Source organism: Manis pentadactyla, assembly GCF_030020395.1.
Source record: "Manis pentadactyla isolate mManPen7 chromosome Y unlocalized genomic scaffold, mManPen7.hap1 SUPER_Y_unloc_5, whole genome shotgun sequence".
Classification (NCBI taxonomy): domain Eukaryota; kingdom Metazoa; phylum Chordata; class Mammalia; order Pholidota; family Manidae; genus Manis; species Manis pentadactyla.
This window is the reverse complement of record NW_026644610.1, coordinates 489,986-514,829: the sequence shown is the minus strand read 5'-3', so window position 1 is coordinate 514,829 and position 24,844 is coordinate 489,986. Positions and strand designations below refer to the sequence as shown.

At 38.3% G+C, this 24,844-nt stretch overlaps 1 protein-coding gene across 1 annotated transcript in view; it reads right to left on the bottom strand.

The window, feature by feature from the left end:
* LOC130682319 (transcription initiation factor TFIID subunit 1-like) overlaps positions 1-24,844 on the bottom strand; it is a 93,647-nt gene that overhangs the window by 22,889 nt on the left and 45,914 nt on the right. Inside the window, exons 23-32 of the mRNA XM_057496702.1 lie at positions 19,819-20,054; positions 19,196-19,358; positions 17,666-17,877; positions 15,009-15,117; positions 8,316-8,414; positions 7,841-8,018; positions 4,199-4,266; positions 2,981-3,103; positions 2,234-2,326; positions 2,067-2,151 (exon numbers count right to left, since the gene is read on the bottom strand). Coding sequence (XP_057352685.1) covers positions 2,067-2,151; positions 2,234-2,326; positions 2,981-3,103; positions 4,199-4,266; positions 7,841-8,018; positions 8,316-8,414; positions 15,009-15,117; positions 17,666-17,877; positions 19,196-19,358; positions 19,819-20,054 — 1,366 coding nt within the window. The remainder of the gene's footprint in view (positions 1-2,066; positions 2,152-2,233; positions 2,327-2,980; positions 3,104-4,198; positions 4,267-7,840; positions 8,019-8,315; positions 8,415-15,008; positions 15,118-17,665; positions 17,878-19,195; positions 19,359-19,818; positions 20,055-24,844) is intronic.

Below are 24,844 nucleotides of genomic sequence, written 5' to 3'. Positions count from 1 at the left end.
ACTAGTCATCAGAGAAATGAAAATTAAAACCAAAATGACATATCTCCTCACACCAGTAAGGATTGCTGCTATACAAAAGATAAACAAATGTTGGTGAGATTGTGGACAAAGGGGAACCCTCCTACACTGCTGGTGGGAATGTAAATTAGTTCAACCATTGCAGAAATCAGTATGGAGGTTACTCAAAAAACTCAAAATAGAAATACCATTTGACCAGAAATCCCACTCCTAGGAATTTACTGTAAGAATGCAGGAGTCCAGTTTGAAAAAGACAGATGCACCCCTATGTTTATCGCAGCACTCTTTACAATAGCCAAGAAATGGTAACAACCTAAGTGTCCATCATCAGATGAATGGATAAAGAAGATGTGGTACATATACAGAGTGGGATATTATTCAGCCATAAGAAGAAAACAAATCCTACCATTTGAAACAACATGGATGGAGCTAGAGGGTATTATGTTCAGTGAACTAAGTCAGGCAGAGAAAGAGAAGTACCAAATGATTTCAATCATCTGTGGAGTATGAAAACAAAGAAAAAAACTGAAGGAGCAAAACAGCAGCAGACTCACAGAACCGAAGAATGGACTAACAGTTACCAAAGGGAAAGGGACTGGGGAGAATGGGTGGGAAGGGAGGGATAAGGTGATGGAAAAAAGAAAGGGGGCATTATAATTAGCATGTATATTTTGGGGAGTGGCATGGGGAGGGCTGTACAACACAGAGAAGACAAGTAGCGATTCTACAGCATCTTACCACTACTGGCTGATGGACAGTGTCTGTAATGGGGCATGTGGGGGGAGCTTGGTGAATGGGGGAGTCTAGCAAACATAAAGTTCCTCATTTAATTGTAGAGTAATGATACCAAAAAAAAAGTCTTCACTAGGATGCTCTGCCTCAGTACAGCACAACCCAGATTAGATCTACCACTTCTCCAAAACCACTCTTCCTATATTAATCAGTGGCACCAGTTCTCCAAGTCGAAATTCTGGATGTCATCTGGTTTATCCATCCTTCCAAAAATGTAAGTTTATTTTTTTAAAAATTATGAGCATGCTCAATTTTAAAAATCCAAACACTAAGTACACACAAGAAAAAAGTGAAAATTATCCTCCAACTATTCCTTTTATAGCTCTCACCTGTGGCAACAACTGAGCTAAAAATAGTGACTGATCTCTTTACATGGGGTATGTGCTCTCCAGTTCATCAGTCCCTATTGAGCCCAATGTCACTAAATGACGTCCTCCTCTATGGGATCTGAGTCTGCAACCCCCTCTATACATACCGTTGAGTAATCAGTTTTCAACAATACATGTCGGATATATTTTGATATATGCCTTATTTGTTAGCTCATCTACATTTTGATCACTAAACAGTATGTAGTAGGTGCTCAATCAGTGTTTAGTTATTGACAAGCACGTCATTCAAAACTGAACTTCTGTCGGATTGTTTTATCACCTAACCCTTAAGGTGAAAGTGATAGTCTGTGTCTGAAGTGTACTTTGTCCTAATATAGCCCTTGTCAAGCTGCATTTTAACTTTGTCTACCAATTAGAATGTGAATCACATAAAGAGAGTGACTCTGTCTTTCCTACAGGTAGATTAAGTAGCGAGCACATAAGTAAGTAGCTGGCTGGCATATATTATTCAATCAGTTCATGTACTGAGCAAAAACTCCATGGTTTGAAGAAGCTCACCATCACCTACAGTCACATATTTTCGTTAAGTTTCATCTAAGTGCCTGGGGCATTGGTGAGTTTTATATCTCATGGAAAACACTGATGACTCAAACCTCAAAAAGATATCCATTTGATTTTCATTTTCATCTCATTTTTTGTGCTTTCCAAAGTTAAAAAGTAAGTGTGCATTGCCTTTTCATCATTAAAATTAGCAAACTTTACAGAGTATGTACACTAAAGTATGTTTTTTTAAAAAAGGCAAAGTCACCTGACTGATTCTGCTATCAATGCTCAAAGCTATTTCATGCACTTAAATTTTAATAATGCTAACTAATATTGGAGGGATAGACTGATGGAAAGACGGAGGGAAAAAGGAGAAATACCCACCATTGTACTTAACACTGTTGGCCAGAATAAGGTTGACATCATCCAGAAAGCTGACCCGACCCTGATACTTGTGCTTGGAGATATTCTGTGATTAAAAGAATCAGAGACTCAGATATGCATACAAAGTTACTTGATTCCAAAAAGACATTTTAGAACAAACCACTCACCTTACGTATAGTCTCTAAATCCATTGGACTCACAATCACTTTGTAATAATCTGGAACGAACTTCTTATTAACTGGGTGATGAAATGGCCAAGACTAGTTAAAAGAAAGCATGAGAAATAATTAAATGAAAAATCATTCTTTATACCAGAAATTCTCAACCTAATCACTAATATTCCTAAGAGTCTGACAAAAGCTATGAATTCTCTCCCCAGAAAGACATAATCACCCAACTCTCTCCTCAGAAAGACATAATCACATAAAACTTTGCATATAATTTAAGGGATTCATGGAATCCTTTAAAGGTTCCTATGCTCTGATAGGGTAAGATCTCCTGCTCTATACTTACAATTAAAATTTCTTATCCCCAGCTCCATCCAGACGTTTTATAGCATTGCACATATGTAACATATGCCTACAACTGTCATTTGTCGTGAAGCACCTTTAAATTCAAAGCCTCCCACTAGCTGGCATCCTAATCTCTCTACAGAGCTACTCAGGAACATTGAAATACTGAATGACAACAACAGGCAGAATAAGCCTCTATATCTATAGGGTTCTCGGCCTCTTTGATTTCAATCTTTCACTGATAATGCCTCACACAGCAAAAAGGTTGGTTTTTAAAATTATATCACTTTGAATCGATAAATACCACCCTCTAGACTCCCCAACATACATAATATATGCAAATCCTATTGTTTTCCTTCCCCCTTTACTATATTCACAATATTTAGCATGAAGACAACTTACATCTGCAACTGCCATCATTTTCTGGGTGACAATGTTGTCTAGAATGAAAGAAAATGCCACTTGGTCATCATCATCCAGCAAGGGGTTGATAGCTTTCTCTAAACGAGCCAATTTGTCTTCTTTCTGACAGAAAACAAAGCAAAAGGAAAGACAGCAGCTTTCCTGAGGTGTGATCACCACAAAAAATTGAGGAGAATTTACAGTTCAGTTGTCCATTTCCCTTGAGCAAGAAAGTCTAACTCTGAATTGTCAGCTACTCAGTTCCAGGCAAAAAGTCCAGATAAATGATACTCCAGTAAAAGATCAAAGAAAGATATCAACCAATACATCCAAAAGCATAAAAGGGATATACCAACCACTCTCTTAAGTATTCTATCTTCTATTCCTATAGATCACCAAAAATATACATTCCTGGGTCTCAACAGCTTAGCTCCCACAACAAAAACACCTTGACCAAGTTAGATTTTAATATCATGTTCTTTCTGCTACAACACTATTGCTGAAAGCACTGAACACTTTATTGGTGATTACTGACTTCTCTATAAGGGAATCTAACCTAATGCACTGATTTAAGACTATACTAGGAAAAAATTGTTCTAATTATTCCTCATCCTCACAAACACAGTATTTTCAGGTTTTTTTTTTTTTTAATTTTAGCTTCAGATACGTATGTTGGTTTAAATTTACATTTTCCCAGTGATCAAGTTGAGAATCTTCTGTTTATCGATCATTTGGTAATCCTCTTTTATGAGATGTCTACTTCATATTAACATCATTATCAATTGTATATTTTTATAAGCTTGTAAGGTGCCTTTTCCTTTTTTTTTTGGTAAGAAGATGGAATATAGACACATTATCTTTTAAAAATTAAAATTCCTCCCTACCAGAACTGTCTCTTAGCTCCAGCTGACTTCCTGGGAAGTCATTTTCCTTGGCCCTTTTTGAAGAGTTATGTGGGTTCTAGATTTTAATCCTAGCTCTACTATTTAGTAGTCATGGTGCCCAGGACAAGTCATTTTCTTCTATGAACTTCAGTTTTTCCATCTACAAAAAAGGATTGTATTTTATGATTTCTAAGGTCCCTTCCAGACTCTAACATACTGAAGATACGCTACTCCCACACTCCTCTACTCCTCTTTCTGTTAGTGCCCTACTTCCTCAACCCTCCTCCCACCACCTTCAAATTATACTGCCTTTCTCTCATTTTAAATGTTTTACCTCTTTGAATTTTTCATCACAGAGATCCAGCATGGATTGAGAGATCTGGGTCAGTGAGTGCTTCGGACCTAAATTACAGCAGAACATTATGAGAGGGGACCATTAAGATTAGGAGACAAGAGCTGCCAATACCTCTTCAGACTTATAACACATTTCCTCAAGCACCTAATACAACTATGTGCCAGGCACCAGCCTTGCTGCTGAGTCAGACAGGTATACTAGTCTTAGCTCCATTTTTCAGGGCTTAACACAGCAGGTCCACACTATGTATGAATAAACTAATTTTAACTCTTCCTTATTTGTGTATCTCCACACACAGTACTACTACTATTAATACTGCTGCCTTTAATACCTTGTAAATGATACTATACTCAGGGAATGACAATCTGCTGAAATATGGCTGAGAAGATCAATGCATGATTTATATCTTTCCATACTTAGCATATAAAATTTGTGATTGCAATTTTCATTTACAGAACTCCTGGTTTATGATGTCCTCCCAAAATATGGCTAATCCAAACAAAGCCTTTGCCACACAACAATCCCTGTCCCATCTCAGACTGTTATTTTAGTTTCCCTGAACTCCTTTAGGAAAATCCTTGAATGATCTTCTACACTCCTCCTCCTTACAGTTGCCCAAATTTAAGCAAATTTAGTGTAAGATGGTGATATCAGTGGATACATGGCAGCTGAAGTCATGAGAAAGAAAGAGATAGGAAATGATTACATAAAGTCCCCCCAGAAGAGGGAGAGGATTGAGGAGGAACAAGTGGTCAACAGTGCTAAATGAACTTTAAAAGTTCAAGAAAGTTACTCTTAGCACATGATAAAATGTTCGACAGCAAAGAAAAATACTGTATGATCTCACTTCTATGTGGGATCCAAAAAAATCAACACCACCACTACCAAAAATCCAAACTCACAGAAAAAGAGATCAGACTTATCAGAGGTGGGGTTGGGCAACAGAGTTATAGGAAGGTGGTCAAAAGGCACAAACTTCCAGTTATAAGATAAATTAAGGACAAGGGACATAATGTATAACATGATGACTATAATTAACACTGCTGTATGGATATATAGGAAAGTTGTTAAGTATATTTTAAGAGTTCTCATCAAAATGAAGCAAAATTTTTCTCCTTTTATTGCACCTGTGTAAGATGGCGGATGCTAACTAAACTTACTGTGGTAATCATTTGACAACACATGTTAAGTCAAATTAATATGCTACACACTGAAACTTACACATTGCTGTATGTCAATTCTACTTCAAAGACAGAGGGAAAAAAGGATGCTCAACATCATTAGTCACTAAGGAAATGCAAATGAATACAACAGTAAGATACCACTTCATATCCACAAGGTGGTTAAAATAAAAAAGATGGACAATAAATAACAAGTACTGACAAAAAATGTGGAGAAATTGGAACTCTTACTACACACTGGGATTGTAAAACAGTGCAGTTGCTCTGGAGAAACAATCTGGCAGTTCAAAAGCTAAACATAGAGTTACCATCTGTTACAAGCAATTCCACTCCTAGATATTTATCCAAGATAAATTAAAACAAATATCCACATAATAGTTTGTATATAAATGTTCACAGCAGCATATCTGTATTAGCCAAAAAGCACAAACAACCTGGTGTCCATAAACTGATGAACAGATTTTTTAAAAACAGGGTCTCTGCACAAAGGAATATCATGTGGTAATAAAAAGAGGTAATAAATACTGATACATGCTACAACATGTACAACACACATTAAAACTGACCAGTTTAAGTGGGTGAATTATATAGCGTACAAATTATATCTCAATAAAGCTGTTAAAATAAAAGGTATTTCTGAAATAGGCCATCTGATCCACCCACAGTTAGGAGGCTGCTAGTACTTCTGCAGAAGGCCACTGCAGAGTTGTGAGGTACACATGGGAAATGAGTAAGTGGAGGAGTATATGGAGCATGGTGGTCAAGAGCATAGGCTTTACATAAGATATACTTGTACTCACATCTCTGCTACTTTTTAGCAGTATGACCACCACCTTGGTCTGAGGAACAAAGAAGATTGAGCGAGAGAGGGATGTAAGGCTGTAAGACAGTCCTAACTTTAAAATTTTCTTATATTTTTTTTACTAACATCTCCACCTAAATGACCCACAGATACCTCAAACTCCGTATTTTCAAAGTCAATAAATAGCTTTCCATTCCCCTTCCAATCTGATTTTTGTTTTAAGTATTTATCCTTGCAACTTGAATGACAGTTGGACCTAACAAAGTTATTCTTCCCTTGGATGTGTCTGACACTCTGCTAGGTCCTGGGGATACAAAGATGAGTAGGACATGGTCTCTCTAGGAGGACACAAAGTGGTGGGAGAATCAGACATATAAGTAATTATATATAACATAACAATACCTAAAAACATAGATTTAATTGTGCTGGAGAGCAAAAGGACAGAAAAATGGATACATTAGGCAATTTGAGTAACTCTTTTTGAAGAGATGATATGAACTGGTCTGGAAATATGAATGGAAATTTACCACTGAAAAGGAAGAAAGGACACTCCAAGAGCAAAGACTGTACAAAGACGTGAAGAAATAGCATAGGATATTTAGTGAAATATATGTTGAGTGTGGCAGGAGTCTACAGTAGTTGTGTGATCCAGTCACAGGTGATGAGACTAGATAAATGGGTTAGGCCTGCTTGTGAAAGGTCTTCAAATCTAGGTACTACTACTGTCCCAGCTGTACAGATGAGAAAACTGAGGAGATTAAAGAACTTGTCTGAGGTAACTCAGTTAATAAGCGGCAGAGCCATTACTCATACTCTGGCTGTACTCTTAATCCCTACGTTTATACATGAACCTATGGTCAAGGACACAACTAGAAACTAGGAAATTTTATCCTTTACATGCAGAAGCTATATTTTTACCCTCTTTTAAGACTCAGAAAACAGATTTCCTCCTCCTTGCCTCCCCAGCTTTTGAGCAAAATGGACATATAACTGCCCCTACGTTAAAAGATCTGTAGATCAAATCAAAGATTCACATACAGAAAATATGGTCACAAGCGCAGTTTCTGAACAGGTTCCATCCACACAGAGTCTCTCTCCCTTCTGCTTACTTAGGCCCACTTCTTCCCCCACTACTCACCATGAAATTCTTTCATTTCAACAGACACACTCCAAATTATACAAAGGGTGCATTAGAAAGTGGGAATAAGCAGCAACACTATTTGTGACTTCAATGGGGTGTGAGGGAGGACTTGATGATACAGGTAAATGTAGTGATAACCACATTGTTTTTCATGTGAAACCTTCATAAGAGAGTTTATCAATGACCCCTTAATAAAACAAAAATCTCAGGCCTGTCCTGAGAATTACAGTATGTAAGTAAATAGATATAAAGTGCTTAACACAGTGCATGGCACTTAGAAAATGTTAAATAAATGTTAGCTATTTATTAGTCTCTTCTAAAAAATAGTAGTATTTATTAAATGACTAAAACATGTATACATGATTTTCATAACCCCAAAAAGCCTCAATACATTGTGTGTCCTTTCAGTGTCCAAGCTAGTCTGAATTTAGGACTATTAAGGGATAAATAAGGATCTGAAAGGTGACCTTTGTAGTCAAGGATCAGGTGATTCTTACCATTGTAGGTTGCACTGTTTTTTACAATTAGTTCCAAATGGTCTCTGAACTCTTTCCGAGATGGGTAAAGGTGTTTACGCACATTTTCACGGAGTGTTTGTAAATCCATTGGTCGAGTGATAATTTTGTAGTAGTCCTTGACAACCTTTCCATTGACTGGAGTGTGGAAAGGGTATGTCTGTGCAAACAAAATCCAGCACCATTAATGAGCAAAGAACACTTGCCAGAGCCAATTCCTGAAAACTCACATTTTACCTGTCTAAGTGGCTATCAACTCTCAAAGGAATCTTTCTAAATGGAACAGGTCTGACTTCCTCTTTAACTAAACTGTTAAAAGAAAAAACGAAACAACTATATACAGAAAAATTAGGAGGTCCAGGCAGGTATGACTCTATCTACTGCCCTGTACCTGTAATCATGCACACAAGAAAGGGCCTTGCAATCCCTACTGTACATATGTATGCAATGAACTCACATTTGGAAGCTCTCTCATGTCACTGATGATACACTCCAAGATGGAAGACAATGTCACCATGGGGTCTGTCTGGCGCCGGTGAATGAACTTAGGAGGTCTCTACAGAGAAACATGAAATACAAATGCTACTTTTTTAATGTTTAATTTTGGTATCATTAATGTACAATTACATGAGCAATATTATGGTTACTACACTACCACCATCATCAAGTCCCCACCACATACCCCACTACAGTCACTGTCCATCAGAGTATCAAGATGCTATAGAATCACTACTTGTCATCTCTGTGTTGTACTGCCTTCCTCATGATCCCCCCTATATTATGTGTGCCTATCATAATGCCCCTTTTTTGCTCATATCCCTCCTTTCCCAACCATCCTCCCCAATCTCTTTCTCTTTGGTAACTGTTACTCCATTCTTCGGTTCTGTGACTCTGATGCTGTTTTGTTCCTTCAGTTTTTTCTTTGTTCTTGTACTCCACAGATGAGGGAAGTCATTTGATATGTCTTTCTCTGCCTGGCTTATTTCACTGAGCATAATACCCTCTCGCTCCAATATCCTCTAGCTCCATCCGTGTTATTGCAAATGGTAAGGATTTATTTTCCTCTTAAGGATTTATTCTTAACACAATAATATTCCATTGTGTATATGTACCACATCTTCTTTATGCACTCATATACTGATGGACACTTCAGTTGCTTCCATTTCTTGGCTATTGTAAATAGTGCTGTGATATAGGGGTGCATCTGTCTTTTTCAAACTGTGCTGATGCATTCTTAGGGTAAATTCCTAGAAGTGGAATTCCAGGGTCAAATGGTATTTCTATTTTGAGTTTTTTGAGGAATATCCATACTACTTTCCACAATGGAAACTAATTTATATCCCCACCAGCAGTGTTGGAGGGAGGGTTACCCTTTCTCCATATACTCGCCAACATTTGTTGTTGTTTACCTTTTGGATGGTGGCTAACCCAACTGGTGTGAGGAGAAATGTCATTGTGGTTTTAATTTTCATTTCTCTGATGATTAGCGATTTGGAGCATCTTTTCATGTGCCTGTTGGCCATCTCAATTTCTTTTCTGGAGAACTGACTGTCGGCTCCACTGACCATTTTCTAATTGGATTATTTGCTTTTTGTTTGTTAAGGTATGTGAGCTCTTTATATATTTTTGATGTCAATCCTTTACCGGATATGTCATTTATGAATATATTCTCCCATACTGCAGGGTACCTTTTTTCTATTGATGGTTTCCTTTACTGTACATAAGTTTCTCAGCTTGATAAAGTCCCACTCGTTCATTTTTGCTGTTGTTTCCCTTGCCCAGGAGACATGTTCATGAAGAAGTTGCTCATGTTTATGTCCAAGAGATTTTTGCCTATGTTATTTTCTAAGAGTTTTATGATTTCATGACTTACATTCAGGTTTTTGATCCATTTCAAATTTACTTTTGTGTATGGGGTTAGACAATGATCCAGTTTCATTCTCTTACATGTAGCTGTCTGGTTTTGTCAACACCAGCTGTTGAAGAGGCTGTCATTTCCCCATTGTATGTCCGTGGCTCCTTTATCGTATATAAATTGACCATATATTTTTGGGTTAATATCTGGATTCTCTCTTCTGTTCCACTGGTCTATGAGTCTGCTCTTGGGTCAGTACCAAATTGTCTATATTATTGTGGCTTTGTAGAAGAGATTGAGGATGGGAAGTGAAATCCCCTCTACTTTATTCTTCCTTCTCAGGACTGCTTTGGCATTCAGGGTCTTTTGTGGTTCCACTTGAATTTTAAAACTTTGTTCAAGTTCCTTGAAGAATGCTGTTGGTATTTTGATAGGGAATGCATTGAATCTGTAGATTGCTTTAGGCAGGATGGCCATTTTAACAATATTAATTCTTCCTAACCAAGAGCATAGGATGAATTTCCATTTGTTAGTGTCCTCTTTAATTTCTCTTAGGAGTATTTTGTAGTTTTCAGGGTATAGGGCATAGATCTTTCACTTCGTTAGGTTTTTCTTAGCAATTTTATTCTTTTTGATGCAGTTGTGAAAGGAAATGTTTTTCTGATTTCTCTTTTGGCAAGCTCATCATTAGTGTATAGGAAAGCAACAGATTGCTGTATATTAATTTTGCACTTCACAAATTTTCTGAATTCATATATTACATCTAGTAGTTTTGGAGTGGAGTCCTTAGTGTTTTTGATTTACGATAGCATGTCATCTGCAAATAGTGACAGTTCAACTTCTTCCTTAACAATCTGGATGTGCTTTATTTGTTTTTTCTGATTGCTGTGACTAGGATATCTAGTACTATGTTGACTAACAGTGGGGAGAGTGGGCATCGCTGTCTTGTTGCCAATCTTACATGAAAAGCTTTCAGCTTCTCATTGTTAAGTACAATGTTGGCTGACTTTCTGTCATATATGGCCTTTATTATGTTGAGGTATTTGCCCTCTATACACATTTTGTTGAGAGCTTTTATCATGAATGGATGTTGAAAATTTTTTAATGCTTTTTCAGCATCTATGCAGATGATCGTGTGGTTTTTGTCCTTCATTTTGTTGATGTGGTGTATGATGTTGATGGCTTTTCGAATGTTGTACCATCCTTGCATCCCTGAGATGAATCCCACTTGATCATGGTGTACGATCCTCTTGATGAATTTTTTAATTTGGTTTGCTAATATTTTGTTGAGTATTTTTGCATCTATGTTCATCAGGGATATTGGTCTGTAATTTCCTTTTTTTTTTGAGGGGTGTTTGACTGGTTTTGGTATTAGACTGATGCCGGCTTCATAAGATGAGTTTTGCAGTATTACCTCCTTTTCTATTTTTTTGAAAACTTTAAGGAGAATGGGTATTATGTCTTCTCTAAAAGCCTGATAAAATTCAGCAGTGAATACATCTGGCCTGTGGCTTTTGTTCTTGTGTACTTTTTTTATTACCGATTCAATTTCATTGCTGGTAATTGGTCTGTTTAGATTTTCTGTTTCTTGCTGGGTCACTCTTGGAAGGTTGTATTTTTCTAGGAAGTTGTCCATTTCTTCTAGGTTTTCCAGCTTGTTGGCATATGGGTTTTCATACAATTCTCTAATAATTATTTGTATTTCTGTGGGGGACGTCATGATTTTTCCTTTCTCATTTCTGATTCTGTTTATGTGTGTATATTCTCTTTTTCTCTTAATAAATTTGGCTAGGGGTTTATCTGTTTTGTTCATTTTCTCAAAGAACCAGCTCTTGTTTCCACTGATTCTTTCTACTGTTTTATTTTTCTCAATTTTATTTATTTCTGCTTTACTCTTTATCATATCCCTCCTTCTGTTGACATTGGGCCTCATTTGTTCTTCTTTTTCCAATTTCAATAATTGTGACTTTAGACTATTCATTTGGGATTGTTCTTCCTTCTTTAAATAGGCCTGGATTGATATATACTTTCCTCTTAGAACTGCCTTCACTGCATCTCACAGAATTCTGGGCATTGTGATGTTGTTTTCATTTGGCTCCATATATTGCTTGATCTCTGTTTTAATTTGGTCATTGATCCATCGATTATTAAGGAGCAAATTGTTAAGTATCCATGTGTTTGTGAGCCTTTTTGTTTTCTTTGTACAATTTACTTCTGGTCTTATATCTTTGTGATCTGAGAAGTTGGTTGGTAGAATTTCAATCTTTCTGAATTTACTGAGGCTCTTTTTATGGCCTTGTATGTAGTCTATTCTGGAAAATATTCCATGTGCACTTGAGAAGAACATGTATTCCCCTGTTGCTTTTGGGTGTAGAGTTCTGTAGTTGTCTGTTAGTTCCATCTGTTCTAGTGTGTTGTTCAGTGCCTCTGTGTCCTTACTTATTTTCTGTCTGGCTGATCTGTCCTTTGGAGCTAGTGGTTTGTTGAAGTCTCCTAAAATGAATGCATTGCATTCTATTCCTTCCTTAATTCTGTTAGTATTTGTTTCACATATGTCAGTGCTCCTGTGTTGGGTGCATATATTTTTATAATGGTTACATCCTCCTGTTGAACTGCCCCCTTTATCATTATGTAATGTCCTTCTTTTTCTCGTGACCCTTTTTGTTTTGAAGTCTATTTTGTCTGATACAAGTACTGCAACACCTGCTTTTTTCTCCCTATTGTTTGCATGAAATAACTTTTTCCACCCCTTCACTTTTAGTCTGTATATGTCTTTGGGTTTGAGGTGAGTCTCTTGTAAGCAGTATATAGATGGGTCATGCTCTTTTTTCCATTCTATTACTCTGTGTCTTTTGATTGGTGCATTCAGACCATTTACATTTAGGGTGATTATCAGTAGATATGTACTTACTGTCATTGCAGGCTTTGGATTCATGCTTACCAAAAGTTCGAGGGTAGCTTTTTTACTATCTAACCATCTAAATTTAACTCAATTGTGCTATTATAAACACATTCTGATGATTCTTTATTTCTCACCCTTCTTATTCTGTCTCCTCCATTCTTTATATGTTAGGTGTTTTATTCAGTGCTCCTTTGTGTTTTCCTTGACTGATTTTGTATATAGCTGATTTATTTTTTTGCCTTTTGTATGTATTTGGTTGGCCTGCTATCTTTGCTGTGATTTTATTTTCTCTGGTGACCTGTATTTAGCCTTAGGAGTACTTCCATCTAGAGCAGTCCCTTTAAAATATCCTGTAGAGGTGATCTGTGGGAGGCAAATTCCCTCAACTTTTGCTTGTCTGGAAATTGTTTAATCCCTCCTTCAAATTTTAATGATAATCATGTTGGATACAGTAGTCTTGGTTCGAGGCCCTTCTGTTTTATTGCATTAAATATATCATGCCATTCTTTTCTGGCCTGTAAGGTTTCTGTTGAAAAGTCTGATGATAGCCTGATGTGTTTTCCTTTTTAGGTGACCATATTTCCCTCTCTGGCTGCATTTAATACTCTGTCCTTGTATTTGTTCTTTGCCATTTTAATTATTATATGTCTTGATGTTGTCCTCCTTGGGTCTCCTGTGTTGGGAGATCTGTGGGTTTCCGTGGTCTGAGAGACTATTTCCTTCCCCAGCTTGGAGAAGTTTTCAGCAATTACTTCTTCAAAGCCACTTTCTATCCCTTTTTCTCTCTCCTCTTCTCTGGTACCTCTATAATGCGAATATTATTCCATTTGGATTGGTCACACAGTTCTCTTAACATTCTTTCATTCCTAAAGATCCTTTTATCTTTCTCTGGCCCAGCTTCTCTGCATTCCTGTTCTCTTATTTCTAGTCCATTAACAGTCTCTTGCACCTCATCCAGTCTCCTCTTTACATCCTTCTTTTTATTGTTTTGTTTTTATTATCTCCCTCCAGACTTAATCACTTAGCTCTTGCATATTTCTCTGCAGCTCCATCTGCATGGTTATGACTTTTGTTTTTAATCCTTTTCCAGGAAGATTGGTTATATCTTTCTTGCCAGGCCCTCTCTCTGGCAATGTTTGAGTGATTTTGGACTGGACCAGGTTCTTTTGGCTTTTCATGGCAAGAGAAGTGATCACTGGCAAGTGGCACATGTATCAGCTGAGAGAACATAGTCCATTTCCTCTTTGCTGGTAACCTTGCCTTCTCCGCTGCCTGTGCCAGTTAACCACACACAGGGAACCATCTCTGGGTTAATACCCTGAGCTGCTGTGCTTAGTGTGGCCCTTGGGATAGCCCAGGGCACTGCCAGGGGTTGCAAGCACATGGCATGTTCTCCTATGAGAACAGCACCCCTTCGTCCCTTCTGGACTTTGCGCCAGTTTCCTCTGTCTCTGGTGCAAAGCCTCGGGGTCTGGCCCGGTTAGCTGCACGCTGGCAGAAGACTGTGTGGGTTTCTGTGGATGGGGCTGCTTCACAGCTAGTCTGCAGCAATTTCCTTGCAGTGAGCCGTTTCCTTGCATTGCCGGTGGAGGGTAACAAACGGCAGCTTGCTTATTGACATGAGGGACTTCAGAACTGCATTGCCACCCAGTGGATTAGGGTGTCTGACGTTCCTTAAGATTCCCAGTCTGCTTGGATGCATGTGCTGGGACAATTTTGTCTACCCGTTAAACCACTGTCTATTTAAAACTTGTAAAGCACCTACTTTTCTTTTGTCCTAGGAGAGCCGGTTGTGTGGACCTGCTCACAGACTCTGTCTCAGACTTTACTTTTCCATTTCTCTAATATCCAGTACACCATGCAATGTTTGTCTGTGCTCCCGGTGCAGATTACTAGGGCTGGTTATTTAGCAGCCCTGTGCTTCCACTCCCTCCCCACTCTGATTCTTTTCCTCCTACCAGTGAGCTGGGGTTGGGGGAGTGCTCAGATCCCGCCAGGTCACGGCTTTGAATCTTACCCTTTTCGTGAGATGCTGAGCTCTCGCAGATGTAGATGTAACCTGGCTGTTGTACTATATCTTCTGGTCTCTCTTTTAGGAATAGTTGTATTTGCTGTATTTTGAAAATATATATGGTTTTGGGAGGATATTTTCACTGCTCTACTCATGCTGCCATCTTGAGCACCTTCATCCCAGAATGTTTCTTCAGACTTGAAAAACCCAATACTTTCTAGCTAGATAAATATAGTTTGGAAATCTTGTAACAAACACTACACATAGTTTTCAGGGCAAAGAAAAAAGGAGAATCTAAGGATGTGCCACAGCCATGGCTTAGAGGGTGGGGGGAATCAATACGAACCCCATCTGGTCCTAAAGAAGCAATACAAATACTCACATTCAAATAGTCATAGTGAACAGTGGTTCCAATTCGCTGTTTCTTCTTTGGAGGAAATTGCTGTTTAGGGAACTTGAGAACCAGAGATTTTCTGCGAACTTCATGTGCACTGCAATCAATAACACTTTCATAGTGTGTGGTCCCTATTTCTAGTTGCCAGAAAAAAAGCAACTGCAATGAAAATGTCCAAAGTACCAGAGCAAAAGCCTGGGGTGGGGGGGGAAGCCAAACCAAAAGCTAGACATCTGTATTCTAAGGCTCAGATCAGCCAAGGCAAGCTGTAACTTCACCTCGCTTTTCTTTATGGAAGATAAGGGAACTAGGCTAAAGGAATTCCAGGAATCCTTCCAGCTCCAATGTTTTTAGGGTTAAAGTCTTAGGAAACTTAAGTTACTCAGAATGGAAACATGAATGGTATTAAAAGTGGTTTGAAAAGAAAAACGAGTTTGTTTTTCCCTCAGTCATTAAAAACCCACCTTCATGCCTTCCATTGTATGGGATCAAGATACTACATTCTCCTTTTCTAATGTGCTGCAAAACATGACTGTTACAGATACCAAAAACATAAATCAACAAGGATGGAAAAAAGATCCCAAAACTTAATAGAAACAGAAACAAATTGTATGGTGATAGATGGGAACAAGACTTATGGTGGTGATCACGATATAAATATCAAGTTAAAATGTTGTACACCTGAAACTTATATGATGTCATATACCAATTTTACCTCAATAAATAAATGACTATAACTATATCAAATTCATAAAGAAATTACACACGAAAAAGAATTCGAATATATTTTGAGTATCATACCCTGACTGCACAACTTCAGTGACATACAGTCCAAGGACAACAAATTACAGAAAACACCATAAATCTACTTCATATATTTGTTGTTAGTAGAGGTATTAGTATTGTAATTCTCAAACTGTATTAAGAACAGAGAAAATGAATAAATAAGTTGATGTTGGGAATGACAGGAAGGATACAAATATGGAATGGGGGAAGATGAAGAAGAGTCTGAATTAGAGGTATCATAATGAAGTTGTGATTTACAGATATATGTACACTTCCTAGTTCTGTCTACTAAAAGCCTAGAAGCAATGATATCTTAGTGACAATGAGCATACCTAACATCTAGATCTTGGTTTTCTAAATACCATCCCTAATAAAAGGAACCACAGCTCGTTGGAAAACTGGCTGACTCTAGGTCTTGGACAGGGAAATTTCAAGGATAGCCTAGAACATCTTGTGTCAGAAAGAGAAGGACTTCCCAAAGATTTATAGGGTCATTTCAAAAGGACAAAGGATATAGCTGGAAGAGGTCAAGTTTAAGACAAAATGAACATCAAAATTAATAATGATGTTAATGAGTTACAAGACATTAAGCTTACAAAGGAAAGAATTTCAGAATCCATAGTAATACTCAAACAAAAGGGAGGGAAAACTCTTCTTTAGAGCATGGCAGTTAATGCGGGAAGAATGCTACATATAAAAACCACTGTTTTGCAACTCCTAACAAAACAATTGAGATAAGCAATGATCATCAATACTAAACCTACTAAGAGAAAGATTGTTTGGGAACAGATTATTCACCCTCTTATTAATTATAAAGGTAAAACATATATTTATTACAGTGGGATATGCGGGATCACTTTAACAAGATCAAAAATCATGAGAAAACCTGACATAATGTGTTTCCTGATGTGGTGTAGTAAGTACATAATATTACCTGTGTACTAACCTTGCCAAAGACATGACATGAAAAACAAAACAGGTGCAGAGGACAGTTCTAGACTGAGAGACACTCAAAACGCTTAATGTTTGAACTGGGATTGGATCCTGCACAGAGGATATGCAATAGAGCATTGAGACAACCAGGGAACTCTGAATACTGAATATCAGATATGACTTAATCAGTGTTAATTTTCCTAGCTGTAATAACAGTATTATGGTATGTCCTTATTAGAAGATGTGTGTGAAAGAGTTCATGACTAAAATGTCATGATGCCAGCAACTTACTTCCAAATGGTTCAGGAAAAACACGGTTCAGATTTAAGATGAAGCAAATGTGACAAAAGTTTTAACAGTTGATGAGTTTAAAGGACTAGTATACTGTATTCTTCTTCCAACTTTCTGTAGGTTTCCAATTTCAAACTATAAAGTTAGGGGGAAAATCTTTTTTCATTAAAAACTTCTCCACTTGATTATCAATATCAAATTCTCTGAGGGCAAGAGACAGGTACATACAAGCATTGTTTATGTCTCCTTGATCTATTTGGATGGTTCACTATCAGAATACTGTGGTTAGGGACCTTAAGAATATTACCAGTGCTGGCAAGTAGAATAGGAAGAGCATCTATAATATGTCAGGCACTGTTCTACATGTTCTATATAGTCCCTCTCAGTTTATCTTCATAGGTACCCTGGTATGGGTAGCTCTCTTTTGTAAATAAGGAAACTGAGACTCAGGAAAGTTCGGTAGCACATCCAATGGTAATTAGTGGAACTTGAGTGCTTCATGACAAAAGACTAATTTTCATTACTGGCAAAAATTACTGAGGAAAATCCATCAATGTTAACTGCAGAAAACACATCACATCCACCCCTGCCACCCATCAGTGTCGTCAGCCTCCAACAGATCTGCTTTCCCTTACCTCTCAATTAGCTGTTTCCCCAAAACAATCTTGGTCCCTTCAACCTTGATAAGTTCTTCATTATCACTATGAATGACTGTCTTTTCCAACTCCTTCTCCTGCTCCTCAGTCATGGCAACAGGGTTGGAAAGTGGGGCATTTGTTTGATAATAGAGGGGGCAGAATTTGTTTGTCCTCCTGTGCCCAATGGCACCACAAGCCCCACATTTCTGCTGCAAAAAGAAAAGTATCAACATAACAGGAGTAAGTAGGCTGCATGCTAGTGTTAAAAAATATATGCAAGCCAGGAGAGAAACAAAGGCAGGTTCAGAACTTTTTTCTAATAGAATTGTTATAGGCCTTTCAACCAGAAACCACTAGACAAAAGTGCATGTATGGAACTGATACATTAAAAATAAAATGAAATACAGAGACCGATGGTTTCTTTAAAAATCAAGTGAGGAAGAAAAGGGAGAGGATTTTTACTCCCAGTTTAAGTTGTAAACATTGATAATGTCAAACATGCAGGAGAAAGGCTGTTGGAAGTCCAAGGCTGGCCCAAGGCTGCATTCAGCCGCATAGGCAGCTAGCATGGGTATATTCTCAGCCAAAAGGAAAAGGCTCAATAATACCAAGTCTCCATCTCAGTTTTGAAACTGACCTCAGTTTCATCTATAAAATGCAGTCGGTACTCAGTGTAGCACAGAGAAGACAAACAGTGACTCTGTGGCATCTTAGTACACTGAGGGACAGTGACTGCAATGGGGTATGGGGAAACTCAATATGGGCAAATGTAGTAACCAGATTGTTTTTCAAGTGAAACCTTCAGATATCAATAATACCATAAGAAAAACTGAGGTCAGTACTATGTCACATTTATATCATGTCACCTACAAGAAAGAAACACTAAAATACTAATGACCTCAGTACACATAACAGCAGTTTATGTCTGTCAAGAATTTAACAGTTTATAAAGTGCTTCTCATATATTAGGTCACTTAATACAACAACACTGTGGGACAGGTGTCATTTCATAGAAAATAGGCTTGAGGAGGTTAAGGTCACAGAGCTATCAAATGGTAAAACCAGAACCTGAGTCCAGATCTTGTTTCCAATTCCATGGCTCTTTCCATTGTACCATATTTGCCTCATTTTATGAGTCATATTATAGCTACATTGTACAGTACCATCTGGGTTATGCAAAGCAACCCATATTGTGTTTTTTTCTGTTGCTTCTGTTAATTTGTAAAATTCAAAAATAAGATACATGTGTGTGTAAATATGTATCTAAGTACATGAACATGCATGTAAAAAACCAAACCTATCTCAACTCCTAGAAAATTCTTCCAACAGACGAAGTATAAAATTACCCCCAAGGGCACCAAATTGGTGGTATCAGTATCAGTCACACCAGTACTGTTAACACCCAAGCAGCCACATCATTTGAAACTAGCTTTGCATGACACTGCCCTCATTCCCAGTAAGGGTGGATACCAAAAGCTAAAGGGAAAGGTTGCTTTCTTCTTTTTGATCATGCCACATCATACTTACTTTTAGGCCAGGACGCTCCTTCATTTTTTGGGGCTTCTCAGGAGGGCCCTTCAGCTTCTCATTTTCCTGGTTCCTCTTAAACCGCCTCAGCTGATCTTGAATCCTGCGCCGTTCTTTTCTCATCTCTTCTCGATGCTGCTCATCAAAAAGGGCAAATTTTTGACTAACAACAAAGAGAAAAATATCACAGAACCATGAGCACTTTAACTAACAAGACTGTTCTATTAGCTGAACATCTCAAAACTAAATTAATCCATCCAGAGGGAAAAACAAGGGAGTACCTGGCATCCCCATCTCCCTTAATCATCAGCCTTGCACGGGCACAGAGGCCTCTGAGAAGTTGTGAGTAAACCCTAATATTTTTAACAACCAAACAACTAAAATGCAAAGGACCCAGGGGGAACTGAAAGCATGCCTTTTTGGTGGCATATTTGAAGTTCTCCCTGTGATCTTTGGCTTCAAACCCAAAGATGTAAATGAAGACAAGACTGCTCCCAGTTAACAGATTTCTAGGGAAAATGGTACAGAAAACAGTTTCTAGAACTGAAGCACCCACCCTTACCCCAATTCCCCAGCATTCTTCTCATTCTCCTTACCACACCACACTGGTTAATTAAACTCACATGAATTCCTCATATTTTGTGTTCCGTATACGCACATAGGCATCGATGACAGCTGGCTTTCTCACTATCTCACAGCGAACATACTCTTTCCCTTCTTCATCTTGAAATGTGCGATAAATCTTAAGACAACGGCCAGTGGCAGAAGAGTTCAGGCTAGTCACAAAAGCTGTGTCATTGTCGCTGTGACTGTTTCCTGCTGCTGCTGCAAGGCAGAAATAGATTTCGACAAACGACCCCTATGACTCAAAGAGCCATTTTCTTGGGATTGGGTAGAGACAGTGAAGCTCTACATGCCACAAAACCATGGCTCTACAGAAAGAACCAAAGTCACCACCAGCCCCCCAAATACATTGATTTGTCTTTTCATGACTTCACTTTACTACCGTCAATGTTCCTGTTTTTATAAGTACAAAATCTGAAAAGTTCTTCAAAAACTACATGTTGTTATAGGTGACAGAGCAGCAAGAGGTATATTCTCATTCCTCTGAATAGCACAAGAGAAAAGTCAAAGCAGGAAACAGCTGATGATCATCGTAAGAAAAGTACCCAGATTCAATGAAATCCCTATCAAAATACTGACAGCATTTTTCAATGAACTAGACCAAATAGTTCTAAAATTTATATGGAACCACAAAAGAAACTGAATATCCAAAGTAATCCTTAGAAGGAAGAATAAAGCAGGGGGGATTATGCTCCCCAACTTCAAGCTCTACTACAAAGCCAAAGTCATCAAGACAATCTGCTACTGGCATAAGAACAGAGCCATAGATCAATAGACTAGAACAGAGAGCCCAGATATAAACCCACACATATATGGCCAATTAATATGTGATAAAGGAGCCATGGGCATACAATAGGGAAATGACAGCCCCTTCAACGGGTGTTGGCAAAACTGGACAGACATACGTAAAAGAAAGAAACTGGATTACTTTCTAACTCCATACACAAAAGTAAACCTGAATGGATCAAAGACCTGAATGAAGTCATGAAACCATAAAACTTAGATAAAAACATAAGCAAAACTCTCTTGAATATAAACATTAGTAACTTGTTTATGAACACATCTCCTCAGGCAAGGGAAACAAAAGCAAAAAAGAACAAGCAGGAGTACTTCAAACTAAAAAGCTTCTGTACAGCAAAGGACACCATCAGTAGAACAAAAAGGCATCCTACAGTATGGGAGAATGTATTCATAAATGATGTATGAGACAAGGAGTTATCGTCCAAAATAAATAAAGAACCCACATGCCTTAACACACAAAAAGCAACTAACCCGATTAAAAGATGGGCATAGGATCTGAACTGACACTTCTCCAAAGAAGAACTTCAGGAAGGAGGATTAAAGATGGCAGCGTGAGAGGTGAGACAGAGGTTTCCTCCTAAAGCCACATATAATAAATTCAAGAAATCCTGAAAGACCAATAGGAAACAGGACTACACCAGACTACATACAACTGGAGAAAAGAGCAGACCACCCGGAACAGGATAATGTACCAAAACTGTGGCCCAGTGGGACCAAGGCCCTTACAACACCCCACCTCACCAGCAGGAGGTACAGAAATGGGGCAGAGAGGGAATGGAGGCCTGGGACTGCTGAATACCTAACTCGGGAGATCTGCTCTGTGAGCACAAACCTACCGTTTATGGTGTTTTCAGGGTACTCCCACAATTAGGAGATTGGAAAGCTAAGACAGGCAGAACTCCTGGAGAGACTGAGATTCCAGCAGCTTGTGGAAAGCAGGGATCCTTACCCAGCTGCTTGGTGACAAAAGAAAGGTGGGCAGTCTGAGAAGCTTCCTAACAAGTAAACCCTTGGCAAGACGGCTGCTAAAGGGACAAGGATTGCACAGAGCTTACTGCTCAGGAGAAAGGAAAGTAGACAAAATTGTCCGGATACACTCTGCCCAGCAGGTTGGGAGGTTTCACAGTCTTTAGGTGCTCCAGCTTCCTGGCTGCCTACGCACCACCAAGGACCCCCTCGGTGATACACACCCAAGTGTGCCTTTCTCCCAGCCAGCCCCACCTGACTTGCAAACTGGCAAACCCAACTCTGGCATTAGGCCAGACAGAGGGAGATCCATTTACATCAACTACAGACGCAAAGCATAGACACTTTCACCTGTGTGTTCGGTCCACTGGTTCAGGCAGTGGAGACAGGCATAGCAGCTGGGAAGCAGGGCACAGCTCTTTCCTCCCCCCAGGCACCAATATCATTCCCCTGTAACCCATGATATTGCTTCAGGGGCTGAGCAGCTCCAGACACTAGAGCTTCTGGGCACTAGAGAGCGCCATATACAAACATGAAACGTGAAAGGAACCTGGTTCCAAGTAAAATTATAAAGCCAACACCTGAGAAAGATTTAAATGACACAGACCTCATGAATCTTCCTGAAACAGAGAGCAAAATAAAAATCATTAACATGCTCATGGAGGTACAGAAAAATATTCAAGATCTCAAGAATGAATTCTGGTGGGAGATGCAATTGTTGATGACCACAGTGGAAGCTGTTAAAAGCAGTTTAGATACAATGGAGGAGAAGATAAATGAAACAGAAACTAGAAAAGAGGAATACAAAGAAACTGAGGCACAGAGAGAATAAAGGATCCCTAAGAATGAAAGAATATAGAGACAACTGTGTGACCAATCCAAATGGAAAAATATTTGCCTTATAGGGATACCAGAAGAAGAGAGAGAAAAAGGGATAGAAACTGTCTTGAGGAGGTAATTGCTGGAAACTTCCCCAATCTGGGTAAGGACATAGTCTCTCAGGCCATGGAGGTGCACGTATCACCCAGCACAAGGGACCCAAGGAAGACAACACCAAGACATATAGTAATTAAAATGGCAAAGATAGAGGTAAGGACAGACTATTAAAAGCAGCCAGACAGAGAAATAAGATCACATACAAAGGAAGGCCCATCAAGCTATCATCATAGTTCTCAGCAGAAACCTTACAGGCCAGAAGGGAGTGGCATGATATATTTAATGCAATGAAGCAGAATGGCCTCAAACCAAGAATACTTTATCCAGCAAGATTATCATTTAAATTTGAAGGAGGGATTAAACAATTTGCATAAAAGTAAATGCTGAGAGAATTTACCTCCCACAAACAATCTCTACAATGTATTTTGGAGGGACTGCTACAGATGGCAGTATTCCTAAGGTTTAATAGTTGTTACCAGAGGTAATAAAACCACAGTAAAGAAAGTAGAAAAGTTATTTACTAAACAAATGCAAAATTAACTGCACTACATCCAAAGTCATTCAATGGATAGTCAAAGAGTACCGAATATGATAACTAATATATAAAGAATGGAGGAGGAAGACAAAGGAGGAGGAAAAAAGAGAACTTTTAGATTGTGTTTGTAATAGCATATTAAGTGAGTTAAGACTCTTAGATAGTAAGGAAGTTATCCTTGAACCTTTGGTAACCATGAATCTAAAGCCTGCAATAGCAATAAGCACATACCTATCGATAATCGCCCTAAATGTAAAAGGACTGAATGCACCAATCAAAGGACACAGAATCACAGAATGGATTAAAAACAAGACCCATCTACATGCTGCACAAAAGAGGCTCACTTTAAAGCCAACGATATACACAGACTAAAAGTGAAGGGTGGAAAAAGATATTTCATGCAACTAATAGGGAGAAAAAAGCAGGAGATGCAGTACTTGTATGAGACAAAATAGACTTCAAAACAAAGAAACTCACAAGAGAAAAAGAAGGGCATTACATAATGATAAAGGAGTCAATCCAACAAGAAGATAAAGGCATTAAAAATATCTATGCACCGAACACAGGGGCACATACATATGTGAAGCAAATACTAACAGAATTAAAGAGGGAAATAGAATGCAATGCATTCATTCTAGGACACTTACAGCACTCCACTCACTCTGAAGAGAGATGAACCAGGAAGAAAATAAGTAAGGAGAGAGAGGCGCTGAACAACACATTAGAACAGATGGACCTAACAGACATCGACAGAACTCTACTCCCAAAAGTAGCAGAATACACATTTGTCTCAAGTGCACATGGAACATTTTGCAGAATAGACCACATACTAGGGCACAAAAGAAGCCTTGGTATATTCAAAAAGACTGAAATTGTACAAACCAGTTTCTCAGACCACAAAGGTATAAAACTAGAAATAAATTGTACAAAGAAAACAAAAAGGTTCACAATCACAAGGAGGCTTAACAACATGCTCTTAAATAATCAATGAATCAATGAGCAAATTAAAACAGAGATCCAGCAATAATATATGAAGACAAATGACAACAGCACAAAGCCCGAACTTCTGTGGGACGCAGAAAACCTAAGAGGAAATTATATAGCAATCCAGTCCCATTTAAGGAAGGAAGAACAACCCCAAAAGAATAGTCTAAAGTCACAATTATTGAAAGTGGAAAAGGAAGAACAAATGAGGCCCAAAGTCAGCAGAAGGAGGGACATAATAAAGATAAGAGAAAAAATAAAATTGAGAAGAATTAAACAATAGAAAAGACTCAATGAAAACAAGAGCTGGTTTTGTGAGAAAGTGAACAGAATGGATAAACCCCCAGCCAGACTAACTAAGAGAAAAAGAGATACTGCACACATCAACAGAATCAGAAATGAGAAAGAAAAAAATCACAATGGACCCCACAGAAATACAAAGAATCATGAGAGAATACTATGAAAATCTACATGCTAACAAGCTGGAAAACCTAGAAGAAATGGACAACTTCCTAGAAAAATACAATCTTCCAAGGTTAACCAAGGAAGAAACAGAAAATCTAAACAGACTGATTACCAGCAACAAAATTGAATCAGTTATCAAAAAACTACCCAAGAACAAAACTCCTGAGCCAGATGTATTCACTGTTGAATTAGACATATAGAGAAGATATAATACCCATTCTCCTTAAAGTTTTCCTAAAAACAGGAGAGGATGGAATACTTCCAAACATTCTATGAAGCCAGCATTACTCTAACACTAAAACCAGGCAAACACCCCACAAAAAAAGAACACTACAAAC